The sequence below is a fragment of the Gopherus evgoodei genome, chromosome 13 (genome assembly GCF_007399415.2).
Source record: "Gopherus evgoodei ecotype Sinaloan lineage chromosome 13, rGopEvg1_v1.p, whole genome shotgun sequence".
NCBI lineage: Eukaryota > Metazoa > Chordata > Testudines > Testudinidae > Gopherus > Gopherus evgoodei.
Genome location: NC_044334.1, coordinates 12,324,566 through 12,345,893, shown reverse-complemented (window position 1 = coordinate 12,345,893; position 21,328 = coordinate 12,324,566). Strand labels below are relative to the sequence as shown.

The following is a 21,328-nucleotide window of genomic DNA, read 5'->3' as shown; positions in this document are numbered from 1 at the left end:
CAGGCCCTATGTTAGAAAATGATATTGCTAGGAACACGTGCAAATTCACAGATCACAAGGCTGGACGGGACCATTGCGATCATTCTAGTCTGACCTGTATAACACAGGGCACAGAAATTCCTCAACATAATTCCGAACTTTCAGAAAAACATGCAATCTTGATCTGAAAATTGCCAGTGATGGAGAATCCATTCATGACCCCCATGGTGAGTTGCTCCAAGGAATTAATAACCCTCACTGTTAAACATTTATACCTTATTTCCAGCCTGAATTTGTCTAGTTTCAACTTGCAGCCATTGGATCATGTTATCTCTCTCTGTGCTAGGTTGAAGAGCTCTTACTAAATATTATTTCCCCATGTAGATACAATTTGGGAGTTAATTTACCTCTATTGCTACTCAGGATTCCCCTTTCGGCCATAGCATTGCACTGCGACCTCATGCTCAGCTGATTATCCCTGACAACTCGCAAATTGTTTTTAGTCACTGCTTCCTCCATCCTGCAGGTATGCCCCCCCACTCTTTGTTCCTAGATGTATGCATTTACATTTAGATGTATTCAAACATACATTCTTTGCTCATGCCCAGCTTACCTAGGAATCCAGATGGCTTGTATCAGTGACCTGTCCTCTTCACTATTTACCACTCTCCCAATTTTTGCATCATCTCCAAACTCTCTCAGTGATGATCTTACATTTTCTTCAGATCATTGATAAAAATGTTAGAGAGCACAGGGCCAAGAACCAATCCCTGTGGAATCCCACTAGATTTCCCCTTTATAATTACATTTTGAGACTCATCAGCTAGCTAACTTTTAATCCTTTTGAGGTATGTCATCTTTATTTCATGTCGTTCTAGTTTTTCAATCAAAATGTTGTGTGGTATCATGTCAAATACCTTACAACTGTCTAAGTAAATTACATCAGAACACTATTACCTTTATCAACCAAACTTGTTCACTAAAAAGATATGTAGTTAGACAGGATCTATTTTCCATAAACCTATGTTGATTGGAATGAATTATATTACCCTCCTTTCATTCTTTCTTAAAATACCTGCTTCTGGCAGAATAGACGAGGTGCCATATAAGCCCAAGAGCTAAGAAAAGGTATTTTGCTGCCTATTCTGCAAGACTACAAAATTGACTGTTTCTTAAAAGTAAAGTATCCCTAAAGGGCTGCTTTAACTGGCTAGAACAGAACCTTCTGCCAGCCAGAATGCAATGTGCTCTACAATTTTTGTCGTTAGTCAGGGATCAGTGAAGCACATCACACTCCAGTTCCACCTCCTTCATTATGAAACTGCCTTTTGGCCTCACCAACCTCTTTATGCCCACTACAGTCAATAGGGCTGGCTTCACACCATCCCATAACTCCCCCAGGCTAAGGGAATATTCAATTGCCATATTAGGACAGATTTAAAGTCATTTTGCACCACTCTGGTGGCAGAGAATGACCTTAGTCGAGCCAAAGATCTGGCTTAATCTTGCATTGCCATATAGAAGTCACAATTTCAGTGTAGTTCTGGAATAGAACTGCACTGTGTGAACTCTGTTAGACACACCACCTGTGTTTTCATTCCTGACATTCATCTATTGTGAATTCCTACCATCTGCTGTAATTTCTTGGATCAGGTAAGTGAAAAGTTGCTTTTCTCTGATCACTCCTGCTGTGAACAGCATCTTCTTGCCAGGATCAGGGTTTTCTTGATGCTGATCATTTTATAAAATGGATTGCTGATTCAGACACACAAAAAACTGGACATATTGGTAGTAGGGGGTTAAGATTAAATCTTCTTTGAGTTCAAACTGCTACCAGCCTTCATGTGGTGCCGTATACATTGAAGCTGACAGAGTTGACTATTTTAACTTCAGTTTTGCCATGCGTTGAGAGCAGTGGACATCCCTAAAAATAATTGTTTGATCTTGATGTTTCTCATTTAGTTGTTCCTGGATAGTAGATTTTATAGAATTGCATGCCATTCACATCCACTTTGTTTCTCCTCTCAAAGGACATAGATTAGGAGCATCTTTGCAGGTGAACAAACAAGTTTATTTTATAACAAATATTGCAACCCACTGTAAAAAAGTAACTCTTTTTAAAGGGGCTAGAAGAACGACTGAAAACTAAATGTAGAGGGTTTTGAAGAACACTACGCCAAACTCTGACTTCGTCATAAAGGCTAATTAAAAAATGAGTAAGAACGTCAATGAGATTTTGCCTCAGTAAGCACTGAACAAAATACAGAGGATTTAATTTTCCTCCCTCTTACACACAGGAAACAAACACTGAAACGCAACAGAACTGTATCCAATTTACATCAGTGTAAGGGAAAGGGATAATCATGTCTTACATCAGGGCCTCAAGATTTACCCTACTTTATGGCCTGCCTAGTAATCTATCTCCTAAACTTTACCAATCCTGTCTGCTATTCATACACTGATACCTCACAATGGCTGCAGAAATGATCAGCTACCATGGAGAATTAGCATGAGCTCTTATGCAATTTATGTACAAATTGTTTTCTATTTGATTTTGATTTGACCAGGAATCCTAGGAAAACTAGGAAAGTACAATTTAGATGGGGCTACTATAAGGTGGGTGCATAACTGGCTGGATAACCTTACTCAGAGAGTAGTTGTTAATGGCTCCCAATGCTACTGGAAAGGTATAACAAGTGGGGTTCCGCAGGGGTCTGTTTTGGGACCAGTTCTGTTCAATATCTTCATCAACGATTTAGATGTTGGCATAGAAAGTACGCTTATTAAGTTTGCGGACGATACCAAACTGGGAGGGATTGCAACTGCTTTGGAGGACAGGGTCAAAATTCAAAATGATCTGGACAAATTGGAGAAATGGTCTGAGGTAAACAGGATGAAGTTCAATAAAGATAAATGCAAAGTGCTCCACCTAGGAAGGAACAATCAGTTTCACACATACAGAATGGGAAGAGACTGTCTAGGAAGGAGTATGGCAGAAAGAGATCTAGGGGTCATAGTAGACCACAAGCTTAATATGAGTCAACAGTGTGATACTGTTGCAAAAAAAGCAAACGTGATTCTGGGATGCATTAACAGGTGTGTTGTAAACAAGACACGAGAAGTCATTCTTCCGCTTTACTTTGCACTGGTTAGGCCTCAACTGGAGTATTGTGTCCAGTTCTGGGCACCGCATTTCAAGAAAGATGTGGAGAAATTGGAGAGGGTCCAGAGAAGAGCAACAAGAATGATTAAAGGTCTTGAGAACATGACCTATGAAGGAAGGCTGAAGGAATTGGGTTTGTTTAGTTTGGAAAAGAGAAGACTGAGAGGGGACATGATAGCAGTTTTCAGGTATCTAAAAGGGTGTCATCAGGAGGAGGGAGAAAACTTGTTCACCTTAGCCTCCAATGATAGAACAAGAAGCAATGGGCTTAAACTGCAGCAAGGGAGATTTAGGTTGGACATTAGGAAAAAGTTCCTAACTGTCAGGGTAGTTAAACACTGGAATAAATTACCTAGGGAGGTTGTGGAATCTCCATCTCTGGAGATATTTAAGAGTAGGTTAGATAAATGTCTATTAGGGATGGTCTAGACAGTATTTGGTCCTGCCATGAGGGCAGGGGACTGGACTCGATGACCTCTCGAGGTCCCTTCCAGTCCTAGAGTCTATGAGGTGCAGGCTGGGCCCTGGCATGGAGCCTGGTAAATCACTGCACTTGTGGCTGAAGTCCTGGCGGCCTTTGTGTTGCTACCAGGACTAGGCCCAAGCCACCCAGCATCTGGGCCACGGTTGTAGTTGTGATCTTACCCACACTGGGGGGTGAAGAGCAGCTGGGGAGTGGCTCAGAGCACTTCCCTGACAGCATGGCTGGGGACCACTTCCTGCTCCTCAAAGCACCAGCTGGCAACTACTCCTCATCCCCAGCCAACACCTCCAATCTGCCATTCTTAGAAATCTGCTGCCCAAAGCAGCTGCCTAGTCTGCCTATAGCTAAAGTGGCCTTTGCTCGCCACCATAGTATTTGAGCACCTCCCAATGACTAACAGATTTCATCCTCAACACACTTGTCTTATCGCTGTTTTACAGATGAGGAACTGAGGCACAGGATAGATTAAGTGATTTACCCACGATCACAAATGAACTCTGTAACAGAGCTAGGAATTTAACCCAGGCCTCCTAACTCCCAGTACAGTGCTTCATCCACTAAACCAGATTTTCAATGCCTTCTGCTCCCACTGATTGCTTTTTGTGACCCCACTGGAGGTCATGACCAACTGACTGAGAAATACTGCTCTAGATTGTCCCTCCTATTCATATCCCATATGACCAGGCACCTGTCCCACGAAGCTACTGCACTACTACCACAAAAATCCTTTACATTTTGAGCCAATTTACTCCTTTAACTCTCATTCATGCAAATGAATAAACTTGTTCTTCATATTAAACACTGGCAATTCAACCTTGCTTTATGCAGCATATTTTTCTGACATTTACATAAAAGTGACACAGACTGAATTTCTTTCCATAGCTTCTACAATCACACCAGATCTGTTGCAAGTAGTTTAAACCTAATCAGTAGTATACAGAAATACTAGCCACCAAATATATGGAGTTTAGATTCCAGAAAGACCACATCAAGAGATCATACTGAATGATATTTGGTTTCAATTTGAGAAGCATTGAATATCCAGTTATTTAGTTCTGAATATGGGCCACATGATGAGTCAGGCTACATGTCCAGGCAGGGTAGAAAGAGGGAACAAGAACCTTGGATGGAGGTCTGTACAAGCAAGTGGAGCTACTCCCCTGTTCACTCCAGGTGGGCAGAGAGTTGGCAGAGTTTGGACTCCACCCCCCAACTGCTGCCCAGAATAGCTGAGCCAGTGCATGGGTGGAGGCAGGCACTAATTTACTAGTGGTATAGACCACAATAAATTACTACTACTGGGAACAAGGAAGAAGCAAGTGAGTCTCTGTGTCACATCCAAGGCTATCCCAGGGATGCTGCAACTTACACACCTTTCCTCTGCCCAAGGCTGTGCCTAAAGGCAGGGCCGGCTCCAGGGTTTTTGCCACCCCAAGTAGCAAAAAACAAAACACAAACCACAAAACTGCAATTGCGATCTACGGCACTACCGCCGCCACTTCATTCTTCGGCGGCAATTCAGCAGCAGGTCCTTCGCTCGGAGAGGGAGTGAGGGACCCACCGCCAAATTGCCACCGAAGAGACGGATGTGCCGCCCCTCTCTGTTGGCCGCCCCAAGCACCTACTTGCTGAGCTGGTGCCTGGAGCTGGCTCTGCCTAAAAAGACACAATCTAGACCTAAATATACTCTGCTGCGGAGGATTATAACAGACCTTAAGGATACACTCAAAAACTAGTCAGCTATCCCCTATTTTTAGTTAAAGTTTCAAATATTTAAAAAAAAAACCAGACTGTATTGACAGTTGAATCTATAGATCACTGTTTCCAGTTGGATTTCAGACATCACTAATAAAAGACCAGGACAAAGTTCCAATGTGAATGTATTTTATTTTGCGTGCAACCAAAACTCTAGGGATGCCACAGCTCCCCTGCCTGGGAAAGCAAAAAGTTTCACTGTCAAATAAAGAAAACTCAGTTGTGGACCAATCAGCAGAGGGAAACAATAGATCCTGATTTCTGCACTATACGTAGAGTAAGACCGAGAGTGTTAAAAGTTGCCTAAGGGGTTTGAAACCCATCACCCGTTAGAAATGAATGGGAATTGGCCATCCAGATACCCTAAGTGTCTTTTTAAATCCAGCTGGAAATCCCAGTTATTAAGTTACAAAAAGATCTTCTCTCTCGTCCTGCAAAACTACAATGCTTTGCCCACAGAAGTTTTAAACTGTTCTGGAACTCCTTTTGAAACTTGTATCCAAGTCTTTTTTTTTTCCTAAAGTGCCCCTTCTGCCTCTAAAACTTAGAAAGTTGGCCTTAAACTTATTCACACACTGAGTGAAAAATTATGCATTTATCACGCTGGAAGCAGCAGCATGCTTTGAACAACAGAAGTAACAACGTTTCATGTGTCCACACATTTCCTCCAAGTTTGGACGAGTTTTTAAGGGAAGCCTTGAGTAGAGTTGTATGATTCTTGTCGGGTTTGGTTCACAATGGGTTTTTAATCAATTGTAGTTCATGTCATTTAACCCTGAGATTCAGGTTCAGCTGAGTTTAATATTGTGAAGGGGAAATCCAAGACAAGAACAGTGCATATAGTTAAGATCTGCATTATTGCACCTGGATTTATAAGGTTTTTCCATGGTTACTTTGACCCTGGAGGACCTACCATGTGATCACCAGTCACAACTTTCATAATAAAAACAAAACAATGAATCCACAAGAGAAAGAAAAACTAGGCATACCCAAGGATAGGAAAAAGTTTGCTTTCCATTTTACCACAAGCTTCACAGGATCAAAATGTTTTTGCACAAAACTTCATTGTCATAGCTAGCAGAGTTAAACATCATTTTAGTTGCAAGAGGCTTACATAACTAAGCTCTCAGGAGCCTGATTAGCTAGTTTTGAGCTGCTGTTATATCAAATACAAAAGAAGCTCAAAAACAATCCTAACTAAAAATTTCCTGGAGTTCAAGTCAGAACCAGTGGTTGTGTGTCACAGCTTTGTTAATTACAGTATAGTGAAAATGGCTGCTGGCTCAAAAGACTTACAAAGCGAGAGAGTGGGATGCAGCAATAAACTAGTCTGTTTTGGGACTGTGTTGTCGGCATTGTTCATTGCAATGACATGGACATCATAACATGGTGAGGGAAAGGCAATGTTAACAAGAGGTATTATAGGACACCCATCAGCAGGGGAGACCACTAGAGGGGGAGAGAAACACCATGGTTTACTCTCCAGTTAGGAAATTTTTCCTCCAGTTGGAAATTTCTGAAAAACTTCAAGTAATTTAGGAAAGCAGGTGGATTTTATTCACCTGATTCACTTGGCACCAGATGTTTCCCCTCCCATATTAGCCAGCTAGGAAGCAGTGGCATTGGAACAATTTTTATACTAGGGGTGTTGAACGCCATTGAGCAAAACTGTAAACCCTGTATATGACAGAAACCATTTCAAGCCAGGGGGTGCTGCCACTCCCCCAGCATCCCTAGTTCCAACACCCCGGCTAGGAGATGAGAAATTTTGGTCCAGTTTTTGAGAAGAGAGAGGAGTCATCTGTTCACCCTGCTTTCTCTTTGCTCATTCTTGACAAATTCCCACAATGTTTACCATGTGAAGATAAATGCCAGAAAATCTCAAGTGAAGAAACCTTCCTGACCAGGTCCTTTTCTCATCAGGTGGACAAATGTGGAGGACATCGTTATGTGACTGCAATGCTGACAGAGTGTTTTTAATTGCCATGATGGAGAGTAAAACTTCCAGGGAAGTCTAAGCTAAGGGCCAAATTTCCAGGAACGGTTAAGAGCCAAATATAGGAGTGTCAATTTACACATAGGATCCAAACTGTTGAAAAAAATGGGTAATATCCCTTCCCTCCACCTCTAATCTCTTCTTTTCCCCTATTTTCTTATTTCTCCCTTCTCCTTTTTTCTCGCCAGCATTTAGATCCAAGATACAGACCTTCTCCAATAGAACAAAGCACTCAGGTCCAAATCTTAATAGGTGACAATCTTAATTCAAATTAGACATGACAGTTCTAATTTAGATATTGGAGAACTACAGCAAAATTAATACTCTATCATTAAAAGAAGCCAAGAGGCATGAGAGCAGTTGCTATACTTCAGAATATACAGTGATAGGGTCACACAGAGGGCAAGTATTTGAAACTAGTTTTGTTATTTTATGGTTTTTGGAGCTCGGAATATCACGTATGATGTTGGGGTAATGAGGAATGACATGCATAATCTCTCTTCTCAGTTTGGGCTGTGCCCAATGTTCAAATTTACTCAGAACTTCAAATCTGAACCCCACCCAAACCAAACTATTATCTTCTTTCCAGCCCTGTCTCCCTTTGGGTTTCATTGAATCTATAATAAGGAATTCTCTTTGGAAGCCAAGACAAACCCATGGAGGCAACTGGACTGATCTCTCTCTCTTTTTCAACAACCATATGAACAGATAGATTTTGAAAATGAGGGTATAAAGGTATTCTGCAAAACTTAGAACATATGGATTGAATAAGGTAAAAGCATTACAGTAGGGTCAGACATATATGCTCCATTGGATTGTCTGGGATTGGGAATTGGGTTAGTTTACAACAATATGTAAACATTTTCATAACTTGCCTCAAATCTAAAAAAGTCGTGAGGGGTGGCGGGGAAAGGACTGTTTTGGGATCTGATATTCCCCCAGTCATCTTCAGAACTAATGCATCATGGGAATACCTGACCTGCCATTCACAGCTCCACTAGAAGCCTTTCAGGGGTCACTCAATAGATTCTGATCCCTGGTTAAATTTGCCATGCTGGCAGATAAAACTAAACAGCTTTTTTCTTTGCAAACTGTGTAAGTTTGACATAATATTATTAAGAGTCAATCCCAAACCATCCAATGGAGCAGATTTCTCTCTCCCAGCTGTAATACATTGAAAAATCTTTGTTCATAAGCTTGTCAAAAAGAGACAAGCGGGAGTTCAGTCTAGTTGCCTCCAGGGGTGCTCCATGAAACCAAGAATTAGACTTGTGTGAGTAACTGATTTTTTAGTTTGGTGGCTGAACAAAAACAAAACAAAAAAAAACTCATTTTGGCTTCACCGAAAAACAAATTTTTGCTTCAATGTTTTCACTGAAGTTGGAAAAAAATTAGTTTCGGGTCCAATCATAGAATCCTCTGGCAGGACCAAGTAAACCTAGACCCATCCCTGACAGGTGTTTGTCTAACTGGTTTTTAAAAGCCACCAGTGATGGGGATTCCACAATCTCCTTTGGAAGTCTATTCCAGAGACTAACTAACTACTTAGTATTTCCTAATATCTAACCCAATTCTCTCTTGCTACTGATTAAGCCCATTACCATTTGTCCTACCTTCAGTGGACATGGAAAACAATTGACCCCTGTCCTCTTTATAACATATTTAACATATCTGAAGACTTATCAGGTCCTCCATTGAATCTTCTTAAGATTAAACATGCCCAGTTTTTTTAACCTTTCCTCATAAGTCAGGTTTTCAAAACCTTTTATCATTTTTGTTGCTCTCCTCTGGACTCTTTCCAGTTTGTTCACATCGTTCCTAAAGTGTGGTGCCCAGAATTGGACACACTACTCCAGCTGAGGCCTCACCAGTGCCATGTAGAGCAGGATACACCACCTCACACATCTTACATACAACACTCCTGTTAATATATCCCAGAATGACATTAGTCTTTTGTGCAACTGCACCACACTGTTGACTCATATTCAATTTGTGTTCCACTATAACCCTCAAATTCTTTTCAGCAGTACTACCACCTACCCGGTTATTCCCCATTTTGTAGTTGGGCATTTGATTTTTTAACTTCCTATGTAGTACTTTCCACTTATCTTTACTGAATTTCATCTTGCTGATTTAAAACCAGTTTTCCAATTTGTCAAGGTTGTTCTGAATTCTAATCCTGTTCTCCAAAGTGCCTGCAACCTCTCCCAGCTTGGTGTTATCCACAGATTTTATAATTGTACTCTCCACTCCATTATGCACTCCAGTGAAAATATTAAATAGTAGTGGAACCAGAACTGACCCCTGCAGGACTCCTCTACATACACCCTCCCAGTTTGACAGCGAACCATTGATAACTATTCTCCGAGTATGTTTTTTCAACGAGTTGTGTATCCACCTTATAGTAATTTCATCCAGACGAGTGTGTCATGTGGCACTGTATCAAAAGCCTTACTGAAACCAAAACAGATCACATCTACTTGTTTCTTCCTATCCACTAGGCCATTAAGTCTGTCAAAGGAGGAAATTAGGTTGGTTTGGCATGATTTGTTTTTGACAAATCCATGTTGGCTATTACTTAGAAACCTACTAACATCTAGGTGCTTACAAATGATTGCTTAGTAATTTGAAATGCTTGATTTTGTTTTGGGGTACCTTTTTAAAACTAAAAATAAAATCATGGTAAAACTCAAACCTAAAATGCGCTTTGAAATGAATAAAAAAAATCATCAAAACAGTGCATTTCAAAATTTTCAAAAATTAAATGTTTTGATTTTTTCAGGTTTTTTTTTTTTTAAATCAAAACTATTTGGCGAATACAAGCCATATTCACAAAAATGTTTCAGTTGACCTGAATCTGCATTTCTCAGCTGAAAAAAGTTTGGCTGAAGAAATTCTCCCAGCTCTACTGATGAATTTTAGAAACCTTCTCATTCTTCTTGCATCACTCTTGGTACTAACATCTAGCAATGAAAGTCTTTGAGCAACCCCCAGATATGATATCGAGGCATAAGGTCGAATTCTCAGAGAGTCTTTCACTTTTAACTATAGTACCTTTGGATCTGGAACTCCCTTATTTCATCCAAAACGGCAGATGAGTCATGTTTCTATCATTAATAAAAAGAAACCCCCTCTGTCCTCTAACTTCCAAAATTGACACATGCCTGAGTACAGACCTGTAGCTCAAAACAGTTAAACACGCTGTTATAATTTGCCAAACAGACAAGACACTAAAAATCCTCAGACTTCATTCCTATATGTGACAAAGATTCCCGAACACAGTGTTACACACAAAGTACAAACCAGTACTCCTTTCATTCCAGCACTTCCCAGCATCCAAATTGCCAGCAATGAATTTTGTGCTACAGAAGCTGACTCACAGTGCTAAGGTGTTTAACCTATCCTTGTAATGAAAAGCTGTACAGCCAATAGGAGATAAGCATTACAATAGAGGTCAGTGCCATGCTCAGGAAAACTGCAGGTACAAAAAATATGCAAGTGCTTAATGAGATTTTGGTAAAATATCTCCTATTACCTCAATGCCACTTGCCTTTATATATATAATATTATATTATATTATGTGTGTGTGAGAGAGAGAGAGTGTACACTAACCGTCTTATGTGTATGCTTGCTCCTTCTACCTGAAATAATCGCTGACATGCAAGTTCACTAACCATGTATTAGATTAGATACTGGATTAGATATTCATACACTCTGTATTCTGGGTTAACTGAGGCTACGTCTAGACTACCAGCCGTATTGGCGGGTTAAAATCGATTGCTCGGGGATCGATATATCGCGTCTCATCTAGACACGATATATCGATCCCCGAGCGCGCTTATATCGATTCCGGAACTCCACCAACCCCAACGGAGTAATCCGATCTTAGATATTCAACTTCAGCTACGTTATTCACGTAGCTGAAGTTGCGTATCTAAGACCAATTTCCCCTCGTAGTGTAGACCAGCCCTGAGTTAACAGTCAAACCAGAGAAGGAAACAAATGATAAAGGAAACAATTCTATCCATGCATCAGTATCTTGGTCCTCCCCCAGGATTGACAAATGGAATACAGAAAAAATACAGGGCAATTTAATGGGCTCTTTGTGAATCGTCATATTAAAGTATCAGGGGTACCTGAATGAATGAAGCAAGACATATTTCTTTAAAACCAACAGCCAGAGCCCTCACCCTAGAAGTGCCTGTCTCTCAGATGCCACTGAGGACATCATTCAGAACTTTCTATTCAGATTCACGCGCTTAGACTTATTCTCTCTAGCTCCATGCACCTACAACAGAGCAACTGGAGGAGGGGCAAAACTTACATTTATGGCTGGCTGGCAAATGTCCGTTTAAAGGAAGTCTCAATAAAAAATGTGAGAAAATGGAAATTCACATTTTTCCATTTTCCACTTCTCTCTAACAACAATATTCTTCAATACTTTCTTGAGTAGGTCAGTGCTCACTGCATTTTTCACACTCACTCTTCTGCCTTCAGAACAAACTGCTCTACATTGCCACCGCGAAAGAAAGAAATGACAAACCCACCCACTAGATCATCACAAAGATATCCCTTTCTCAATGAGTATGCAGTAATTCATATCATATGGCACTTGTTGTAAGTTATATACATACATAAACAGAATATATCCCAAAGGATCAAAATCAATATTTGTTACCTAATCTTCTTATTAACGGGGTCACTAGTCAGTCTTTTGTGGCACTATACAAACAGACACAGTCCCTGAAATATGGCAGTTGGGAAAAATGCAAACTATATTTTGCAATCATAGCTATCAGCTGAGTTATCACTAACATAGCCATATCAACATCAATGAAGAGAAACCTCCACAAATGCAAAAAGATTGGAACAATTAGTCATGGTAAGAATGTAAACTGGAAATTTCATTTTCACTTACCAATTTATGGGTGAGCCGAATGGTAATAAGAGGAGATCCTGACAGATTATGAGACAAGGTTGGTGGTGGCTCCACCTTCAGGGAAATAATATAGCTCATTGCAGAGATCATGTAGCCTTTATAAGCAGCAGCCTCAGCAATCCTTGGAAAGGAAGAGCAAAAAATATCAGGAAGTGGGCAAAACAGCATTTTAGCATTTGCAGTTCATACTATTATGGGCTGATCTAAGTTCGGGCAGGAGAAAGTTACTCCTTCAATATGCACCTGCTGCTCTGAATTCAGTGAGTTAGGGCCAAGTTCCATGGATAGGCTGAAGGTCCAAATTGAAGGACCCTAGCTGAGCTGCAGAGGTGGAGCCCTGGCTGGTGAGCTGTGTATTAAATGCTGTCTCTGCCTGCTAAAGAAGAGTAAGAGCTGAGAATGCAAACCTGCTGGGTCAAATTCATCCCTAGTTTAACTCAAGTTAAATCAATGGAGTTGCAATACAGATCAGTGTGCCCTCTTCCCTCTGAAACAGTTACAAAGTCAGTGTAATAACAAAGAATTAATCTATTTTTTAGTTTAAAATGAGGAGGCCAGACCCTCAGCTGATGTAAAGCAGCACAGCTCCATGGAAGTCAACAACACTATGCCAATTTACAACAGCTGGCAATCTGACCCTGTGTAACAAACAGCAGAACACATTTAAGTAGAGTTCATTTCTTTTTGAGTTATGTGGCTCAGCATTTAACTTACATCCTCCACAGGTCTCTCTCTGTGCTCTGAGAGTGTGTGTGTGAGATCATCTCATGGTAAGCTACACATGTACAATAGAATTAACCTTAGATCAATGCACTGAAACTATTAACCTTCCTCATTATATGGCTCTAATATGGATGATGCAGAGTCACATATCTGCATGAAACTGTTTAGAAGATTAAACTGTACCATTAATAATTTGCTGTTTTGTAAATATGTTTCTTGTACATCATAAGCAAATATATACATGAGACACCAGAATCACAGTAATCTCAGTCCCCTTTCATCAAAATCAAGACTCCAGTCCTGCAATTAGGTCCATGTAAACAGACCGTGGCATATCCCATCCCATTTAAGTTTTGCATGGGCACTAGGATCAGCCCATGAAGATCTTCTCACAGGATCAGGAACAGTTCTAGTAGCTAGATATTACCATCGGTATTCCTTTGTTCTGTTTCTACTAATCTTAACTCATCTCTTTTACTGCTCTTTATAAGCCTTTTTAAAAGTGTTTTAGATTATTATAGACATTTATACTACAGGATGGACTCACGCAAATGCATGATGATGAATCTGAGTAACTGGAGGATACTTTTCTGCTGCAGAGAAAATTTGATATACTTACATGAGCAGATGCTCTATTCCTATGTAATGATTAGGAAGCTGGCTAGCTAAGAATTTTTTTAGCCCTGGTGAATTTGACCATACATAAAACAAAAAAAAATTTTTTTTTTATTTTTTAAATGTTCAGTTAAAATGCTGGGCAAAATTCTGCTCTTGGTGGATCTTAAATCTGGGTCTCTACACATATAGGAAGAGCTGAGATCCACTCGGTCAGAGTCGAATTCTCATATAAATTTGAAAAAAAAAAAAAGTCCCATTGATCAAGACCAAGCACTGTTTACATTAGCAGAGCATCTTCCATCATTCACTCCTTAGCATTAGATCATGCAGACAGATGAGTGATAGTTACGATGGCAAATGAAAATGCACGATGAACTCACTATTCATTAGCTTGAGTTACCAAGCAAAACACACTAGCCTGTTTGGCTGCTTACAAGAACCATGTAAGTTACTCTCCACATCACAATCTCATTTCCATCAGAAAAATGCACTTCTTTAAAAACTTATACCACAGTGGTTTCTTGGTGTTTTTCCTCATACTGACTAAGGGCATGGCTACACTTGCAGATGTAGAGAGCTTTGAGTTAATCCAGCCTTCATAGAGCACAGTAGGGAAAGCGCTGTAGTCTGTCCACACTGACAGCTGCTAGCACACTGGCATGCCCACATTAGCAGCTCTTGCAACGGCTACAGAGAGCAGTGCATTGTGGTAGCTATCCCAGCATGCAAGTGGCTGCAACATGCTTTTCAAATTGGGGAGTGGAGTGCGGTGGAGTGTGAGAGGGAAGTGTGTTTTGTGTATGTGGGGGGAGAGAGAGTGGGTTTTTAGGGGCCGAGAGCATGTCAGCATGCTGTCTTATAAGTTCAGACAGAAGCAGACCTCTCCCCTCCACTTCTCTCTCGCACACACAACATTCCACAGTAATGGTTGCTTTGTCTCAGAGCAGATAAGCATGCCAGCTGTCAGAAACGGAGCTTTCAAAGGCCATATCCAAAACAATGACAAGAGTGGCCACTTGATTTAAGGGGATTATGGGATGTTTCTCGAGGCTGATCAGAGCGCAGTAATGCAACATCTTGTTCACACTGACGCTGGGGTGCTCCAGCAGGGACGCATCAAACATTATTCTACTCGCCAAAGTGGAGTACCGGGAGCCCTCTAACCATGGAGTCAGAGCGCTCTACGGGCCTTGCCAGTGTGTATGGGTAGTGAGCTACTGCGCCTGGGGCTCCTTTAATGCGCTATAACTCGCAAGTGTAGCTGAGCCCTAAGAAGAATTCATTTCAGACATTAACTGATGTCATCAAATTGCACAGCTGGGATTGACTGAGACAGAAACTCATCTAGATTTGTAGGACATATGATTTAACTATGTTCTATAACCTCTAGATGATATTAACATCATTAGGGATTATTTCTGATCCCATTGCACTCAGTAGGCATTTCATGCATGCAACGGGGAGCAGAATTTGCCCCTCAGAGTATGTAGAGTTATAGTCAGAGAAGGGTTCACAATGTGAAGTTTGGATCCAGATGCGTATCTGAATTTTGAGCTTGCTTCTCCAAAGTCTCGGGGTATTTGGATCCTGAACTTTTGTATGCTGAATTCCCCAATGTTCAATGTATTCACACCCAGTGCTTTAGTTCATCTCATATTACATCCTATCATTTAACTCAGTTTAGTATTTTGTAATGCAGCAATACAAGGCCCAGAGCAGTACTCTAATGAATCTGGATACATATGAAAAAAAACTAAAAACAAACAAACAAGAATTTGGCATTTCTCTCCATACCACCACATTCCCCAGAACCACTGTCTAACAGGAGCGGCACCAGAGTTTCTGGTGCCCTAGGCAGAATTTGGGGGGCGGCATTTTGTGCGCTCCCCATAGGGCATGCAAGAGCTTCCAGTCCCACTCCCATCGCGCCACTGAAGAAGGACCCTCAGCTGAAATGCTGCAGGCGACAGCGGCAGTCATTGAGCTGCTCAATTGCCTGCCACTGTTTTCCGCGGCAAGTAGGCAGAAGGTCCTTCTTCGGCAGCATGACAGGAGCAGAACTTGAAACTCCCGTGAGTCCTGCGGGGGAATGCATAAAATGCCGCCCCCCGAATCCTGGTGCCCTAGGCGACTGCCTAGGGTCGCCTAATGGAAGTGCCAGCCCTGCTGTCTAATATTAATGTACGTTACAGGATGAAGGGCCTGTAACCTGTCCGACTTCCATGGGTTACTCCAGATTTGCACCAATGTAAGACTGAGAGCAAAGTCAGGCTCGAAGCTTCTTTAGGTTTTGATTCTCTTCTTAAAGAACCAAAGTGACTCTTCCAGAGAGCTCTGGTTAGACGGTCTGAAAATAGAACAGTCATCTGGCAACAAAGCACAAAAAAATTTCGATGCATGCCACAAGGATAATGAAATTCTGTCATGGAGAAGAAACCAGAGAGACTGTAAATTATAGGTGCCCAACTAGTCTGAGGCTAAAGAACCCTTAAAGGATGTCTTTAAAACAACTACTCTGTGGAAAACATCATTAGAAAAGATTATTTTGGTGAGACTTAAGCCAGAAAGGTGCAATAGCAAAGCACACCAAAGTAAACCAAGGGAGAAAGAATTGCACACTTATTTTTCAGGCATTCCTCAGATATCTGATGCTTTGTTCCACAAAGGAAAACTGCCAAGGCAGCATTCCTTGGATTATTAAGTTTCAAAATAGGCCTTTGGACAGGCAAACCATCTAGAGCGCTAGAGACATAATTCTGTAATACTAGATACACTGCAAATATTTCAGGTAGCTCAGGTTAATATTAGAAATCTAGAGGCCACTTTTAAACCAAGCATTCCTTAAAAAGTATGCATTCAGGGCTGATCCTTTTCCCACTGAAATCAGTGGCAAATCTTCTACATGCTTCAACGGGAGTAAGAATGGGTCCTGGATTGTCATGTTCTCTCTCTGCAGGAGTTGAAACATGGGAATATAGAACTACTCAATGTTCTTAAAAATGGCAAAATTGGCCCTGTTGTGCTGACAGATCCCTGTGCAAAATCGGAGCCCAAGACTGATGATGATGAAATCATGAAAATGCCCCAGAACTCAGTGATTTTAGGCTGAAGGTATTTACACATTGTCTTTATCCTCACTAATCTTTAACCTGTCAGTCAAGACCACATTAATTCTCTCTCTCTCTGTGGGAGGCTAAAATTATGGTCTATTTCTCTTAATAAATTATAGTGAACATACATCTTGAAAAGCAAAACCCTCAAATTATTGCCTCTATTTCTTCATATCAGTAAGAAATATTGCATGCTGCTGATATAATTCTCACATACTCCAGTGAACTACCTTTATTTAATTTATTTTTTGCAGCAAGAAAGGGTGCATGGTATTTTTTTATAAAATTAAACTGAGTAGGAAATCATACAATTCTTCTGCGATCATATTAACATTGCTTCAGCATGATCATAACTGGTCCTAATTTAGGGGTGTTCAAGTGGTTTCAGCAGGGTGCAATCAACCCTCCCTTGCACATGGCTAGATAGGAAGAAGTCCCTGAAATAGACTGAAGCTGGAGTCCTGAAATTTTCTTCTGCTGTAGCAGGGAGTCCTGGCATGGGAAAGACTGAGAATCGCTGCCCTAATCAGCAGAGAGTTAAAAAATGACCAGCCTAAAAGGCTAATGTAATGATTGACAAGCACTGCCTTGCAAAATTCCCTGGGAAACTGACTTTCTGAGATGTATATTGCTCCTAGTTTATTTGAACTTATCTGCTAATGATTTCATTGACACAGTGTATAAAACAAAAAGGCTTTTGATGTATTGTCTGATTTATTATTGCAAAATTAGTTTACAGGTTTATGGGACTAAAATTCATAGCACTTTTGGGGGGGGGGAGAGAGAGGTTATATACCGCTGCATTATTTAAATACAAACAAACGTCACTTTTTTTTTTGAGACAGCAGAAAAAAAAACATAATTTAAGTTCCATACAAGGTATTAATTCAAGGATTAAACATATGAATCTACAATATAAATTTCTGATGGATCAGCCAAGTATGTAGCAGAGGAGGTTTAGAAGACAGATAGATAAATCACCAAAGAAAAGGTTTTATCCCCAGCATGAAACACATGCCTAACAAAGGGCTTTATTCCACCCCTACAGTTAATGGATAAACTCCAAGGGGACCAGTATCCAGGCCCATGATGTCTGATACACCAGTTGCAAAGAACAATTGTTCCCATTTGTGCTAAGTATCCCACTAGGGCCATCATCACACTATTACTGCACGGATAGTTCTAAGATCAGGGGTATCGTTTGCTATGGGGCAGGGGGACAGTTGCCACCCTCTCTCTCCACCAGCTGGATAGGAAGCAGCAGCTATGGCCAGGGCTGGAGCTGAGTGCAGAGCGAGCTGGGTCCCATTCCCTACCCCCAGCCAGCCATAAAGGAGGCAAACACCCGTGACTGCCTTCACCCTTCTCCCTACCACCTCCCCACCCTCCTCCCAGATGGGACCAACTCACTAACCCCTCCCCACAGGCAGCCACGCCTCAACAGGGAGGCAGAAAAGCCATGCTGACATAACTTTGCCCTCCTCCCCATCCCCAGCCTTTTCTGAATGACGCCCTGCGTAGGATACTTACTTGGTGTCTGTAGGGTTGATGTTCCGGAAGAAACGGTGCATGTTATGGTAAAAAAGGCCCACAATGGTAACCCAAGCTGTGAACAAAATCAACAGGAGAGATTATACTTAAGTGTGACAGCCCTGAGTGAGACACTTTCCTCACCTAGGTATGAAACTTCACATTAATTTAGAATCCTGACTTCTGCAAACCTTCACACCTTTGCTTTAATGGGAATTCCAGTTGCACCCACAAAGAAATTAGAAGGCAATCTGCAGTCTGATGTGCAATGTTTGGAACAGAAATCATGAAAGGAAGCCTGACATCTACCTCACCAAGAAAGTATAGAGTTAAACTGTTGAATTAATCTTTCATCCTTTATAAAAAAAAAGTCACCTCAGAACAAAAGACAGCTAAGAGTGGCCATACCGGAGCATCCGTGATGCTTAAAATAATCAGAAGGACTACTTGACTTTTAGCAACATTTACTGGCATCTTAAACACAGATGAGTAGTTTTTTGTTTCTATTATTTGTTTGCTGTCTGCATATGAAGTATTTACAGCTTCACCAACATTTAAGTGAAAAGACAGATGCCCATTTTACAAGTGTCAGCCATGCAATTGTCCTTTATTGTCTTGGTCTGATGGGTTCCAAGTATTTAGAATGTCAGTCGCTTAAAGGCAGAATACATTTTAAAGGCTAGCTCATTTGAACAGCCTAGCAATGTGGCCTGTTAGTTGAAAATGCCATTAATAAGATTTTAGATGGTTTCTAACTCCCTGGAAGATGCAAGTTAAAAGGTCTTACAGTTTGGATTCAGTCCAAACCACTGGACACAATAATGTCCCATAAGAAAATGCCACATCGTGGGAGAAGCTGTAAGTGGTACAGGGAAAGGTCCTTTCATGTGGTATTTTTGTTATTTCAAGTTGTGTTGTGCTCTCAATAATTCAAGCTTCGCAGAACTCAGAGAAATCGCAGGCAGGAGCTCCCTGCCAGTGCAAGGAAACAAAGCTGTCATCATAAATCAAGTAACTCACACATGGTGGGGAAATACTTCAGTAACTACTGTGCTATATAAAGTAACTAATTTTGTACACTGTATTGAAGAGGACCAACCTGCCCTTGCAGAAAAGCCTCTGGAGGAATCCCAGATGGTGCAAGGTTTGCTAAGGTCCTAACAGGCCACCCAGACTCTGAGCCCTTTTCCCTGAAACAATCCTGGCAGAGGTCACCTTCTGAGGAACTGCTGAGTGATTTCCTTGCAAAGGACCTGATCCAAACCCAACATAAATTAATGAAAAATGACTTCAGTGAGCTTTGGATTATTAAGTCCTGTTGTAACACACCTTCAACTTGTTCCATTTGTTCTACTCCTCTATGATGGAGGAAGCCGGAAACAAACAGAGGGGAGGGGTTTGACACGTGGTCCCATTGAATCCAGGTAAACAAAGCACCTGAAATTTCAGTCCCTGAAGTTGGAGTGGGGGAGGAGATTTTGCACACTGCTGCCTCAAAATGAGCTTTAAAAAGCTAGGATGTGGGTAAAGGAAGAGTGCTGGGATATGGCTTTGCTTGCACAGCTACAGGCAGGACATAAGAACCTAATTCTGGTCATTCTTGTTTTAAAAAAAAAATGGCCACATGTTTTATTTGGCCCAAAACAAGATCCTCACTTTTTACCAACCCCAAACCTTGAGGTTATTAAAATCCAGACTCAGATCTGCAGTTACATTTTGCCTTCTTGCCTTTTCTCCAAAGCCTATTGTATAGATATTCCCAGGGGCGGCTTTAGGCACCAGCAAACCAAGCACTTGCCTGGGCAGCCCATTTGCAGCATGGGAGCTGAGAACCAACAGGGGGCTCTGGGAGCTGTAGTTCCTTGGTTAGCTCCCTGCCTATAAAGCCAGCCCTGGAACTGGGGGACCTCATGTGGCAGCGTGCTGTGAGTGGAGAGTGGTAGGGAGACCATATTTTAACATTCAAAAAACATGACACTCCAGGGGGAGGGAAGCCCCACCCTGGCACCATCCACTCCCTCCGACTGCCCCCCACAAAAACCCCAACCCATCCAACTCCCTGTCCCCTGATCACCCCCTCCCAGGATCCCTGCCCCTAAATGCCCCCCAGGACCCCACCTCCTATCTAAGCGCTGCTGGTCCTTGTCCCCTGATTGCCCCCTCCTGGGACCCCTGCCCCTAACTGCCCCTTGGGACCCCACCCCCTAAGCCTCCATTCTCCTTGTCCCCAACTGCCCCCTCCTGAGACCCCCAACTCCCCCCGCAGGACCCCACCCCCTACCTGTCCCCTGACAAACCCCGGGACTCCCATGCCTATCCAACAGCTGCCTGTCCCCTGACTGCCTCCCCAACCTCTGACCCATCCAACCCCCCCTGCTCCCTGTCCCTTGATTGCCCCCCCACCCCTCCCGAATCCCTGTCCCCTTCTCCACCCCCCCAACCCCCTTACGGTGCCACTCAGACCAGCATGTCTGGCTCCGCGCAGCTCCAGACATGCTGCTGCATATGTGTTGCCATGCTCCCCCGGAGCCCACAGCCCCCCCATCCCGCCCCACACACCCCCAGCACCTGCCTTCCAGATTTGAACGCCCTCAAAATTCAGGAGTACTCAAGCTCAGTATGGGCAGCTGTTACTTCATTTCTCCCAAATCAAATATACTGATCCACTGTAACTTGCTGTAGAAAAAGTAGGATAAAATTGAGCAAGAAATGCTTCCCAGTGGTTATTAGGACTGGAATTGCTATTTTCAACAGCCATTGCCTTTTTTTTGTTTGTTTGTTTGTTTAAAAGGAAGACAGTGATATTGCATTGGCAAATGCCCCATAGAAAGAGTGGAACAAAAGAGTAATAAAGGCACCTCGACTTTTCCTCATTTATGGAGGCCAGTCTTATAATATGCATCCAGATATCCTCCAATCACACAAGCTGAAAATTGTTCCACTTTACTGCAGTTCTGTAACCACATGGGAACCAATCCTGTCTGTGTTTTGTGCACATCCAAAATTCCTGCTGAATGACTCGCCCTGAGAG

The 21,328-nt window shown here is 41.9% G+C and overlaps 1 protein-coding gene across 4 annotated transcripts in view; it reads right to left on the bottom strand.

Moving 5' to 3' along the window:
* ADGRD1 (adhesion G protein-coupled receptor D1) overlaps nucleotides 1-21,328 on the bottom strand; it is a 238,653-nt gene that overhangs the window by 180,560 nt on the left and 36,765 nt on the right. For all 4 annotated transcript variants that reach the window (XM_030583439.1, XM_030583437.1, XM_030583436.1 and 1 more), the window contains 2 exons: nucleotides 18,298-18,373; nucleotides 12,296-12,437 (listed from right to left, as the gene is read on the bottom strand). In XM_030583439.1, coding sequence (XP_030439299.1) covers nucleotides 12,296-12,437; nucleotides 18,298-18,373 — 218 coding nt within the window. The remainder of the gene's footprint in view (nucleotides 1-12,295; nucleotides 12,438-18,297; nucleotides 18,374-21,328) is intronic.